This window comes from Tamandua tetradactyla, chromosome 1, assembly GCF_023851605.1.
Source record: "Tamandua tetradactyla isolate mTamTet1 chromosome 1, mTamTet1.pri, whole genome shotgun sequence".
NCBI classification, from domain to species: Eukaryota; Metazoa; Chordata; class Mammalia; order Pilosa; family Myrmecophagidae; genus Tamandua; species Tamandua tetradactyla.
This window is the reverse complement of record NC_135327.1, coordinates 113,111,549-113,124,590: the sequence shown is the minus strand read 5'-3', so window position 1 is coordinate 113,124,590 and position 13,042 is coordinate 113,111,549. Positions and strand designations below refer to the sequence as shown.

At 36.9% G+C, this 13,042-nt stretch overlaps 1 protein-coding gene across 1 annotated transcript in view; it reads right to left on the bottom strand.

Annotated features, from left to right (window-relative positions):
• THSD7A (thrombospondin type 1 domain containing 7A) overlaps nucleotides 1-13,042 on the bottom strand; it is a 454,108-nt gene that overhangs the window by 82,045 nt on the left and 359,021 nt on the right. The window contains exons 7-8 of the mRNA XM_077122733.1: nucleotides 11,591-11,785; nucleotides 1,389-1,623 (exon numbers count right to left, since the gene is read on the bottom strand). Coding sequence (XP_076978848.1) covers nucleotides 1,389-1,623; nucleotides 11,591-11,785 — 430 coding nt within the window. The remainder of the gene's footprint in view (nucleotides 1-1,388; nucleotides 1,624-11,590; nucleotides 11,786-13,042) is intronic.

Sequence of the window (13,042 nt, the reverse complement as noted above, 5' to 3'; positions counted from 1 at the left end):
AGCATGTAGAATAGTCTTTCAATTTATTCAGATCTCTTATGGAATATATTTTCTAAGATGTTTCATAATTTCAAACTTCATAAACAAATAAATTATGGAGAAAAATATTCCTAATGTCTGGAACCCTGGCTAGAAAAACATAACTCATAAAATCAACAAATTTCCATTTACCCTCCTGGAGTTTTCCATATATTAGCTACATATTATCATGCCCCCCAAACACTAAGAAATATCTCAAATTCTTAAAATAATAATATGTAACATTTATTGAATGCTCTCATTACTATTTTTTCATTTAACCCCCTCAACAAACTGAAAACTGAACCAGAAGAAGTAGCACATTCAAGGTTACCCCCAATGCTTCAATACTTGGCTAAATGTTTGGAAAATAAGTCACTTTGTATACCTATGCAAAATTGATTGTTTCAACTTTTTTGGGGGGTGCATGGTCTAGGAAACAAACCCGGGTCTCCCACATGGAAGGCGAGCATTCCACCACCGAACCACCTGTGCACCCGTTTTTACTTTTTCTGTTTCACATGGGTCAGATGATTTGGCTTTTGAAAGATTCATGTTGGCTGAATTTCAAAAGATAAGTAGAAACCCGCCAACCCTCACCCCAGGAATATTACTTTTAGAGTCGATTTCTTTTAATTAATTTTCTCTAAGATACTATAAGCCCAGTTGTGCCCAGTTACTTTGTTTTCATTTATATTTTTTATAAGGCACTTATAATATGCCAACTCTCTACTTGCTTGTCCTTCCCTATAGCAAATCGTTTGCCTAGTTATTATAGTTCTCATAACCACAATGAGAAACTGATAGTTTCTCTACTTATCATAACAACTCATCCTATCCCAAGGCTCTCTCTTGGAAGTAAATGGCTTACTCTTTTAACCATTGGACGATGTAATAAGTTTGGCTTCAGTAGTTTTGATGTCATATTTTCTAGGGGAAATGGAAGGCAGATCATAGAAGGTTACTACCCAATTAAATTAGATTGACAGTCTCCATAGCCTCCAGGTCTATAAGAGGTCATTGGTGACCTACACTGCCAGGACTTCATATACTGTCATTATTGATCAGCCAGGCCTAGAGCAAGCACTTCTTTCATTGCCTCACTAGCGTAATAAAAGCCGAAAGTACTACTATAAAAAGGAAAGTATGTTCCTGATAGAAAGTTTCTCCAGAATTTATAGGTTCCAGCTACAAAACTCTCAGGCTATTATAACATTATCACTAGCTGACATTCAAAACAAACAGATCTCACTCTTGAGGACAGGTGTGACAAACATCAAAATGCTCCATTTCGTGAAGCAAGTGAAGCCTAAGCCAATACCCCACATGGCTGACCGAAGGATTTACTGTTGTCATTCTAAAGCCCTTACTTTTTGGGTCCCACTTGGCCCACATTGACTCGCACACAGATGACTTTCCTTGTCTGCATGCCCACAGAGCAAGAGGCCTCCCCATTCCAAGTTGTAGTTGTGTTGAAGGATGAGACTGAGGTGTCCTCAATGCACTGGCCCCAGGGACCAGTTTGCCAGTGGTACACAGTACAAGGATGCTCGTTACAACTGCGCACCTCTTGCAAAACACTGCTGTTGGGACAGGGGGCTCCACCTGCAATAATGGACAAGAGTAGCATATTAGATATGGTGCCAGCAGGAACCTTGCCATTCTCTGTTTTTTTGGAATTGATATGGCCAGCAATAACAATCATACCCGCCACTTATTTGTCAAGCAGCATTTGACCAGCACACGGCTAGGTAGGCAAATTATATACTGATCTTACCATATTTGGCATGGTCTAGTTTAAAATGCAAACATGATATCTGCTTTTGGGAGGCTATGAAAGACCTTAAAGAGAGAGGCTGTTGTTCTCCAGAGAAGCTGAAAATGAAACACACATGGATCCAGCGAGGTTGTCAACCAGGAGAAACACGAGCATTGAGACTCTGTGGATGAAGAAAACTCAGTGTGCTTTTAAACGCTATTCCCAAATTGAAACCTTAATTACTGGTTCTAAAATGCTACGTTATCATACATCTATCTCGATTTTTGAGGCTCTATGGTGATTAGAAACAGGTTTTTAAAATTGAATATGACACTCTTCTCTTCTTAGAGCACTACTGGAAAAGTGCCCTGGGCTGGCTATATGATGCACCATTTTACGTGTCCCTAAGAAATATGGCTTCAAATTAAACTATCATACAATGCTTTATCAACTCTAATTTTTATTTTAAACTTCCTGTGATAGCATTTTAGACTAATTTACAGTTAAAATATCACTCTTATTTATACAGAAAAAGGAATATACAGACATATACTGGTTAGGGCATTCCTAAAACTTCTTCACATTCAGAGACCAGCTCTTTCTAATCACTTTTTAAGTCTCACTCTTCCAAGTCTGAGTTCTTCTTTCCTGTCATGTTCTCAAATAAGATTTTATTCCTCTGTTGTGTCCATGATTTGCTTCCAGGATACTGATACTCTAAGTTTTGATGCTGTTACTTTCTTCATTACATCAAAAGGTGTCAATGAAAGCTTTAAGCAAACTAGTAGGATTCATCTTCCTTCCTCAAATGCACCCCCTCTCTTTTTCTTCATTTTCTTTGTTTTTGGCAGAAACCCCACGGGATTGCTATTTCCATCAGGAATAACAACCAAGTTCAATGTTCAAGCAATGACAACGATGCGATAACTGTGGCTTGGCTGAGAGGCTTTAAAATGCATTCACTATAAGATCCAATAATTCCAGATACGTTAAAGGGTAAAAAGGATGCCTCTTTGAATCAATGAATATGATGTGGGAGCTATCATTATGAAACCATTTCTTACTGTACTGGTCCCATAATAAGTATAAATCACATTTCATGTTCACAGCAGCCCGATGAGGTTAACATTATTAAGTGGATGAGTCTGTGCAGCTTAAATGATGTGACCACAGAAACAGCGAGGAAGTGATGGGGCCCAGTGGCTATTTAGAATGCCAATTATGAAAAAAAAACAGGTTTATATTGTTAAAAGCAGAAAATCAGAGGAATTTTTTGCTTGCCCTATTGACCATTTGATATCTTGGAAAATATACAGCCTCTGGATTTCATTCTTAGGAACAGAAAATAATGGTTGTTAATGAGGAATGAAGGGAACCTGGGATGTTTACAAGAAATATTTCCAGTAATAAGTGGAGGAAATGTTGAATATAATATACATGGGTTTTAGATGTTAGGGAAGCACATTTTCAAAAGTTAAAATAAGAAGAAAAGGGGATTCAATGGTTGGTGACCCGGATAGGGAAGTTGACCCAAGAGGTTTGAGATTTGGACAAAAGTCATAAACAAAGCCATCGGCCACATCCTAAGCCTAATGTATGATTACGTACATCCCTTTATTCAGCAAATACATCAGTAGGCAGTTTACGTGAGGACTGAACTGCACTTTAGAACTATTTATGCAGTGCTGAATGTGGGATCAACATCAGGATACCCTGCATAAACAATATTTCATGAATGTCCCTTGCTTTGTGAAGGTAAAAACATCTGTCACAGCTCATATCCTAGACTCCATTACATGGTTTGGTGGCCCTGGCAGCCTCTGCACAGAAGTGTAGGATTTGAATAGGAATGAACCCAAAACACACTAATTGGACCGGGGAGAAGTAAATGAGCAGCCTATTACCATTACCTGAGGCACTAGATTTATCCAATCATCTCTCAAACAAACACGTTAATTACAGACATAATAAATATATACATTTTATTTAACCATTTTACCCAAACCTTTGTATTTCGTGGTACAACTATTGATCTACAAAATTACAGTTCTTTACTCATCCCACTTTCACATCTGAGCATCAGCAGGCGGTTCAGATTTTGATTTAAAAACTATGGATTGTTTCGGGCATTAGAGTTGACTGGTGGGCATTGGAAAACATGATAATGTCTTCCACAACATCAGCATAATGTGTCCAGGAACTGCTAGGTAGCTGTTAAGTTTACAGACATAATGCCCCAATCCACAGTAAAGACACATCAACAGTTTTGGTCTGATATTAGGATAAATGCACAGACAGAAAACCCACTGTGGTCTTAATTACAGTGATGACATGGCAGTTTTCAGAGAATGGCTTGGAGTACTCAGTTGTTCCAGCATCGTCATGTTGTTTGGGGAATAATTTTACGGTAGAAAAATTGATATATTCAATATCACATTGAATTTAACTGTTACTTATATGAAGATCTAATTCCAGACATCTGAGAAGACTTCCACAGGGAGATTGCAAAAAGGTGACCTGTGACAAATTAATAAGTGTATTTTTTAAAAAGCCACCCTAACATATAAAAATACATGCTTTGTTTTAATACAACTACTTAGACTTTCTTTCATTCCATCAAGGAGAGGGACTTTATAAGACTTTAATAGAATTTTGTTACATAAACAAACTTGTATACCCACATAAAAATACCAACTATACGTGAAACTTCCCTCTCTACCCAAATTCATAAAAGCTGTTTTGTAGGATACATTTGAGAAAAGAAATAAAGGATGATGGCATTTCTGGTTCTGGCATTATTTATAGGTTAAGAAAAAAACAAACAAACCTTGTTCAAACATTAATTGAGATACATTTTATATATATATATATATATAGGCTGCTGTGTGCAATGTCTGTGTGGGGTGCTTCAGGGGATACTTAGAGGGATTAGAAACAGTTACTGTTAATCTCAAGGATTTTATAATCCAGTTGTGTGGGGGGGTATAAAGCAAGAATACTGATCAATATAATTCTAGATAGAATATAATTATGTAGAGAGGTATTTAGTATAACTGGGATTCAAAAGCAAGAAAGTGCATTGGTTTTGGGGGACTGAAAATGCCCCACATAAAAGGAGGAATTGATGTATGTTTTGAAGAAGGAATAGGAGTTCAATAAGCAGAGGTCTGATAAGGGAGAGAAAGAGGGGAGAATATTATCCAAATATAAGAGAAAACTAAATAAAAGCAAAAGCATTCAGGCAGGTATGACCTTGGGAATTAGCAGTATCCATGCACTCCACTGGAATAAAGAGCTCACACAGGGAGATAGCTGGAAAGAATGACAAGGAAAGGGGCTTGGGTCATGTTATGAAGAGGCTATGAGTGTACCATGAATTACAGTTTTCAAGGTGGTTCTAACTTTGCCTGCTGTTCTCGCCCAAATCCCTTTGATAGTAGATCACTGCTGGGCAAAACGTGCACTGGCAAGGGCATGATTTGTGGAAACTGAACTAGTAGAGCTTTAGCTACAGAGAACTTCAGGAGATTTCTGCTGCCGCACAGGTTCCCCACCTTTTTTTTATTCCTTTTGTTGAAGGAGGCAGAAGACCTCCCACTGTGGGACCTGCATAAATCCTGTGTGCTGGTCTTGTAGGGACAGACTGAAGCAGACTCAGAATTCAAGGTCAATTATGGGAGGATGAGGAAGTAACAGTATATACTAGAAGCTGGAGTTGAGAGAGAGTGTGTGTGTATATGTGCATGTATATACATCCATACATGCAATATATCTTAGGTTCTTAGAATTTCTTTTGGAAATAAAGAGGCTCTCTGCTCTTTGTATTAAAAACATTTAGCTGTAAGAAGTGAACAACCTAAAATAGTAATATTTCCCTCCTTAATGTTTTTCACTGCAAAATATAATTATGATAGACTTATTATTTGAGAAAAAGTTGGCATAATTCTGTTTTAATTTGCCTCTGTTCTCTGCATGTATAAAGCAGGTGTAAAGACATTTAAATTTGGCTGATGATGTTACAATATCAGGTCATTTTGAACTTTGCAAATATAAATATTCTCTCTTTTCTTGCTCTGTAAGGCTAATTAGCTACATAATGAGAATTAACAGAAGCTGTTATTAACAAGGCAAGAAAACATTTTGTAAATCACTTCTCCTTTTTTAAACAAGTTTGTCAAGGACCTGTGATATGAGTACAAAAATTGAGAAGGCTGAACAGCTAACATCAATTTTTAAATTTTTGTTTCAAATTCAAGCTGCTACTATTTAGATTAAAAATATGTCAGACATGAGTATTAAAAAATGCCTTCCTCTTAGAATTTCTCTTTCAAAGTAAATTGCCAATTTTATTTAACTAGAAAAAGTCAAGGATTAAGAAGTAAGATTTTATTTTCTAAATGGAAAGATTACTTTTACTTTTGCCAGTATATCAGGTATCTCTAGTAGGCACCATTTATGATTTGGTTTCCACATATCAATATTTCAATAAGAAGCATTTCATGACAATTTTTTGTATATTGCTGATAATAGGTTATATGTCATCTGCAAAATTCTGTGGAAAGCAAGTATACATAAATAATTTTTATTATAATATTCTTTTTTATGTTTTCATTATTAACCATCCTCAAAATTACAGAAAAAATGAAAACAACACTATCAATAATTTTTCTTCCTGGACCATTTGGAAGAAGTCACTGAAATTACACATTACCCTAAATACTTTAGCATGTATTTCCTATAAATTAGGATATTCTTCTACACATACCCACACACAATAATTAAAACCAGAATATCAAGAAATCATAACTGATACATTACCATCATCTAATCCTCAAATGCCATTCAAACTTGCCAATTATTCCAAAATGTCCTTTATAGTAAAGGATCCAGTTCAGAATCAAATCAAGTATTGGCTTTATATGTCTAATCTTCATAGTTTACTTCAATCTGGAATTGTTCCTTAATTTTCATATTTTAAACACTTTTGAATATTATAGGCTCGTTATTTTGCGTAATGTTGTTTAATTTGGGTTGTCTGATGTTTCCTCGTGGTTAGATGCTGTAGCTGCATCTCTGACAGAAATATCACGGACATATGTTCTCACTGCATTGCATCACATACACACGGTTTTGATTTGTTCCATTATTGATGGTATTAATTTTGCTCACAGGATTAAGATGGTATCTGCTAGACTTCTCCATTAGGGAGATACTTGACTCTATATAAAAATGTAATGCTTTTCATCAAATGTTCAATTTATTCATTTACTTACTGTGCTGGTTTGAAAGGATGTATGCCCCCTAAGAAAAGCCATGTTTTAATATAAATCTCATTTCATAAAGGTAGAATAATCCCTATTCAATACTGTATATTTGAAACTGTAATGAGATCATCTCCCTGGATGATGTGATTTAGTCAAGAATGGTGGTTAAATTGGATTAAGGGATGACATGTCTCCACCCATTTGGGTGGGTCTTGATTGGTTTATTGGAGTCCTATAAAAGAGGAAATATTTTGGAGAATGAGAGATTCAGAGAGAGCAGAGAATGCTGCAGCACTACGAAGCAGAGAGTCCACCAGCCAGTGACATTTGGAGATGAAGAGGGAAAACGCCTCCCGGGAGCTTCATGAAATAGGAAGCCAGGAGAGAAAGCTAGCAGATGACGCTGTATTCGCCATGTGCCCTTCCAGCTGAGAGAGGAGCCCTGACTGTTTTCACCATGTGCCTTCTCACTTGAGAGAGAAATCCTGAATTTCATCGGCCTATTTGAACCAAGGTATCTTTTCCTGGATGCCTTTGACTGGACATTTCTATAGACTTGTTTTAATTGGGACATTTTCTCGGCCTTAGAACTGTAAACTAGCAACTGATTAAATTCCCCCTTTTAAAAGCCATTCCATTTCTGGTATACTGCATTCTGGCAGCTAGCAAACTAGAACACTTATTTAAATGATTTCCTATCTTATTTAATGGGCTATGACTATTTATTATAATATATATTGGTATTCAAACTGTCCCAAATGTGGCCCATGGGAGACCCTTCAAACTGACATCTGTGGCCTTTTGATACATCCTCCTTTTCCTTACTTTCTGGCACAACATCCTCCAGGCACATCTTGCACTTTTTCTATCCTGGCCCAGAATCAGCTGTATCTCCAAGGATTTCTGGTTAACATTATTGGAGAATGGTGTCAGAAACCAGAATCTGGTTTCTGTTTGTGCTTATATGACCCTTTTAGGGTCAGAGCTACAGACGCAAAAACACCTATTCAGACATTTACATTTTTTATTTATTTCTTCATCTATCTTCATATGTTGAACACCATGAATTCACTCAGATAGCTTCCAATTTCAATTCTATACCATAGGGTTTATTCTAGTTTTCTCTCTTACCCATACCTGTAGCTCCCTTCCCCAACAATAAACCTGGCTCCCACTGTCTTTAATACATTTACTAGTTTGGTCAATTTCCCCAATCTTCCATTGCCATCTCATTGCTTTCTCCACAGGATATCTTCCTTACTTTGACCCTCCTTTGACACTTTGCCTCAGGCCATTCCACACTATAGAATGCTTTCACAACTCCACCTGTCTCCAATCCCCCATGTTAGGCTGGCTGCCTCAATGCCAGGATTCTCTCTTCACTCTGCTTGTGCTCTGACACTGTGTTAGGCCTGCTTCACCCCTCCAATACATCCCATGTGCTTCCTCTTCATCCATGCCAGGCCACAGCCCTGTCTCTCCCAAACTGGGCTCTGAAAATTCAATCTGGACCACCACAGACTTCCCACTTGCTGGCACAGGTGCCTGACTGCTTGGCTCTACCTAACAGCCTTTTGTACAGAATAGTTCAGGAAGGGGCAGAGACCAAAAAGGAAAGGGAGGGAAGTCGAGGGAAAAGAACAAGGAAAGGAAAGTATGAGAAAGAGAAAGTGCCATTCTATTATTCTTTCATTCACTTATGGAATAGGCTAAGACGTATAAAAGGCATACCTTCTTAACAATGGAGAGACATGGTTTATTCACTGAACTGGGGTCATATGGAATAGTCTTTCTTTCTCTCTCTCTCTTTCTCACGCACAGACACACAAGGCAGAGACTGAGTAAATCAGGGCTACTACTAGTTCTCTCTTTCTTGCACAGGGTAGGGTTTATTCCTCCTTTAATTGAAGTTAGGCATGGTCATATGAACTGCTATAGCAATATAATGTGAGTGCAAGTGAGGTAAGTCACTACTGGATTGAAGATTTTAATTGCTGATGCTGGAATCTCCAACTGTCTTCTTCCTTGGCATAGAGACTGTAGAAACACAATGTGATACAGAGGGACAATGCTGAACTATTTCATAGAGGACAGAGTGCCCTGGAGAATTACCCAAATCTGTAGCAAAATTTTCATAAGGGAGAAATAAAAGACTTTGTTCTTTTAAGTTACTGAACATCTGGGATGTTTGCTACTTACCCAAGAGGTTATCTAGTCTACAACATAATGTTTAATGGTGAAGTTCTAACTGAGATAAACGAAAAGAATATGTTGCAATATTTATTTCATATATCCAAATAAATACTTTGAACGTGGGCTTATCCTGTAAGTTATTCCACCAGGAAATCATTTAATTTCAAGTTTAATGCTCAATATATGGTTTTACTAAAGTAGCCTTTTCCTTTAAGGTTATCACAGTAAATTTCTGATAATATAGAAAACTAAAAGCATTTATGGCACACACAAAACCCTAACTCTTGGGGAGTAATAGAAAAACCTACTTTTGCACGGGATTATTAATTAGCAGGGAAACAAACAATTTAAAAGTTTGTACAAATATAATCCAAAATCATTAAAAAAAAAAAAACAGCTCAGAATGAGAAAGAACTTATTTTGAGGAAGAGAAAACATATTTCAATGTCCGGTAAATAACAGGTATTAAATGGATACTTTTGAATGATAAATTTGCCATTAATTATTTTGTATATTCATACCAGTTTTTACAAACGTTCACAGAGACAGCCAGAGTCAACACTGGCATAGGTGTCTCCGGTTTCTTTCAAAATAGTTTTGAATTCCATGCCTTTCTGATTTACTATATAAACACTGATAATTTTCAAGCATGACTTGTTTCTGATGCAGCTCCTAGGCTTAATTAAAAATTATAGACGTCCCACCCTTTCAAACTAAGTGGATATAAATATCAAAGAGTAATCATAAATTTCTGCCTTTAGAACATCTCATGACCTTTCAGTATGAAACATCATGTCTCTAGAAATAATGATCTGGAGGGTTTTGCAAGCACGGCAAAATCCTTGCCATGTGGCTCATGGGGTGAAAAGTCACTCATTACTAGTCACACAGCAAGTGTCTGCAGAGCGTAATGGATTTACAGGAAGCAGGGTAACCACAGACCTAATTTTAATGAAGCCCAAGACGTAATCTGAGCTGATAGAGTTTGAAGTCTGAATATAATCTACACAAGGTTAGAGTTACTGCTCAACCATGTAAAAAGTATAACTTTCTCTTGAAAAGGTTTTGTTTTTCCATTAGGCAAGTTCAATACTTACACTTTTTTTTTATGAAGCAGTTAAGTATTTACATGAAGGTGACTGGGGAAGAAGTTCTTGGACATTATAATAAAAATTCTTAAGTTTCCCATAGGTTGCCTTTTTTTTTTTAAACATGTAAAAATTTTCACTCATGTCCTAGAGCCAAGGTAGCTGTTTTTTGCATAAGTGTTACATAAATAGATAACAAGTTTGATTTTAGTCTTTCTTATTTATAAGAAAATGTCCAGGTTTCTACAACCTTTTGTAGAAAGAAACAATTTTTTTAAAGGTATAGGCAATCCTGTAAATCCCTGATAACTAAAACTGACTATTTAGGGAGATACACAGAGAAACATATGCTTACTACAAATAGAAATCATTAACAATGCTTCCTGTGAATAAAGAGAAGGGCCATTTAGCTTGATAATATTTCAATAACATACACTTATATTCCTGAGGAAGAACATGCCTTAATGTGATAGAATTTGCTTTGTTTCTATGCTTTCCTTAACCTGTGATATTTTTCAGAATGACAAGATAAAGTATGACATTATATCACCCAGTCACACAGAGGCCAAATTAGCATCTGGATATAAGTTCGAGAGACAATTACGAATAGTCTAATATTTCTTGCCAATAAAGCATGCACAAGTGAGGTATGAATATGTGACAAAACATGTCTGATGACCACATAGGGTGAAGTGATTTAGGAGTAACCATTTTTAAAATGAACAGAATCTACATATGAGACTTCTGAATCTCAGAGCTTACGTCCAGAAGCCTTGAATGGTAGAAAATCCACGTGCTTTTCAGTCAAGTGTAGGCAGAGATGTTGGCGTTTACTTTTACATTTTAACTTTATTTTTGGATTATATACCTATTTATGAGAAGGTCAGGTGTGATTTTAGAAGGAAAAAAACTGATTAATGAAACAGAAGCCAGTGAAACTTGATATCTGGAATGTGAAGAGCCATTCTCAAATCTTTTTACAGGGTTAACACCTTGGAGTGGAAAGAGCCTGAATTAATTACGAGGGGAAAAAGAAGTGACTTCACTTTAAAAAATGTCTCCACTCTTAATTAAAGATACATCTGCAAGATGAATTCTTATGAACAGAACCAAACCACCCAATAAAATGACAATAAATTTTCTTGGATTGATGGGTTCTTGGTAGTTGATTTTCACAGAACATCAATCATCCCAGCCCAGCTACACAAAGAAAATACATGACAACTTCCCAAAGGAACCCCAATCCCTTCTGAAGATGATGACCTTACCTTCTTCGCCCGCATAGGCCAGAATGGACCTTGCCCGTATCTGTTTCCCTTCCGTGGTCTTCCCCGAGCAGGTGTGTGAGCAAGAGGACCATGCAGACCACATGCTGAGCACACAGTCCTTTGGGCAGGGGGCATCGCAGGCCACCGGGATGGGGAAGATAGCATCTCTGCACAGCTGTCTGTCAACTCCTTCTCCTGGGAAAGACATGGTCACCAGAAGTCTGTCATTGCTAAGTCAATGTAAAATGAGCAATTGAAACCAGATGGGCACCCAGATAAATTAGAATATTTCCCCTTTGTTCTTAGTTAAAAACAAAGTCAATATATTCATTATCAAAAGAGGAACTGCATGCAGTTGGATGTTAGACAAATATAAGTATTTTATATAAATATATGCATATAGGTGTAGATCAAGCATATTGCTGAAAATATATGTTAAAAATGCCTGTCATTTAAGTGATATTTATACTTATAATATCAGGCTAGAAATAAGTTGCACCAACGACATATGTTCCTCTCTTTATTGGTGGTGAATCATTATTCACAAATAAATAGTGAATATATATACCCATAGCATGTGCCTATTTTTTCATAAACCAACTCAGATGTCTGTATTTTACAAACTCTCCTGTGTCGCCCAGATAATTTATTTTTTGCACAATTGATAACCTTCTCCTTTTATTAAAAAAAAAAAGTTTGTTAAATGTGGATCATCAAGAAATGCAAATGATAGGATAACATCATAAAACCACTGCATAAGGGGTCAAATGGAGAACGAGAGAGAACAAAGACAAGGCAAGCAAATGGCAGAAGTAATACAGTGTCACTCCAGTGCTTAAAACTCTACAGTAGTTTCTAATTTCTCCTAAGACCAGATTTATTGTAAGTTTATAAGATCTCAAGCGACCTGACTCTCGTTTCCCTTTCTTGTTTCGTCTCACTGGAACATGGACCATGGACCATGCCTCATTTCCTTCATTAACAGTTCTCATTTCTTTGACCATCCTTGGTTCTTTCCTTTCTGAGTTTTCATATCTTGTTCTCCATCCTTGGATCGTTGGCTTCCAACACACAGACTTTTCCTTCTGTCTCACTAATTCCTCCTTATTTTTTCAGTCTCAGTTTAAAAATAAATTTCCATGGGAAGCCTTCTCTGATCCTACCATCGCCACCCATCTGCTTCAAATGTGGGTTTCATAGCATAATCTTTCCTCCTTGGCATTTTCTTGTTTGTTTCTAACCCCACTGAACTCTCAGGTTTGTTAGGACGAGGGCTCTAGCTGTCTTGGTCATCATCACAGTGAGTAGCACAAAGGTCGGCCAAAAAAAAAAAAATTGACACATTTACTATCTGTTGAATGAATGGAATGAGGGTTACAACAGCCGAAGGAGAAGGAAAATATGGTTGCTATTTGAAACTTCCAAAGATAACCATAAGAGTTATAAATGACC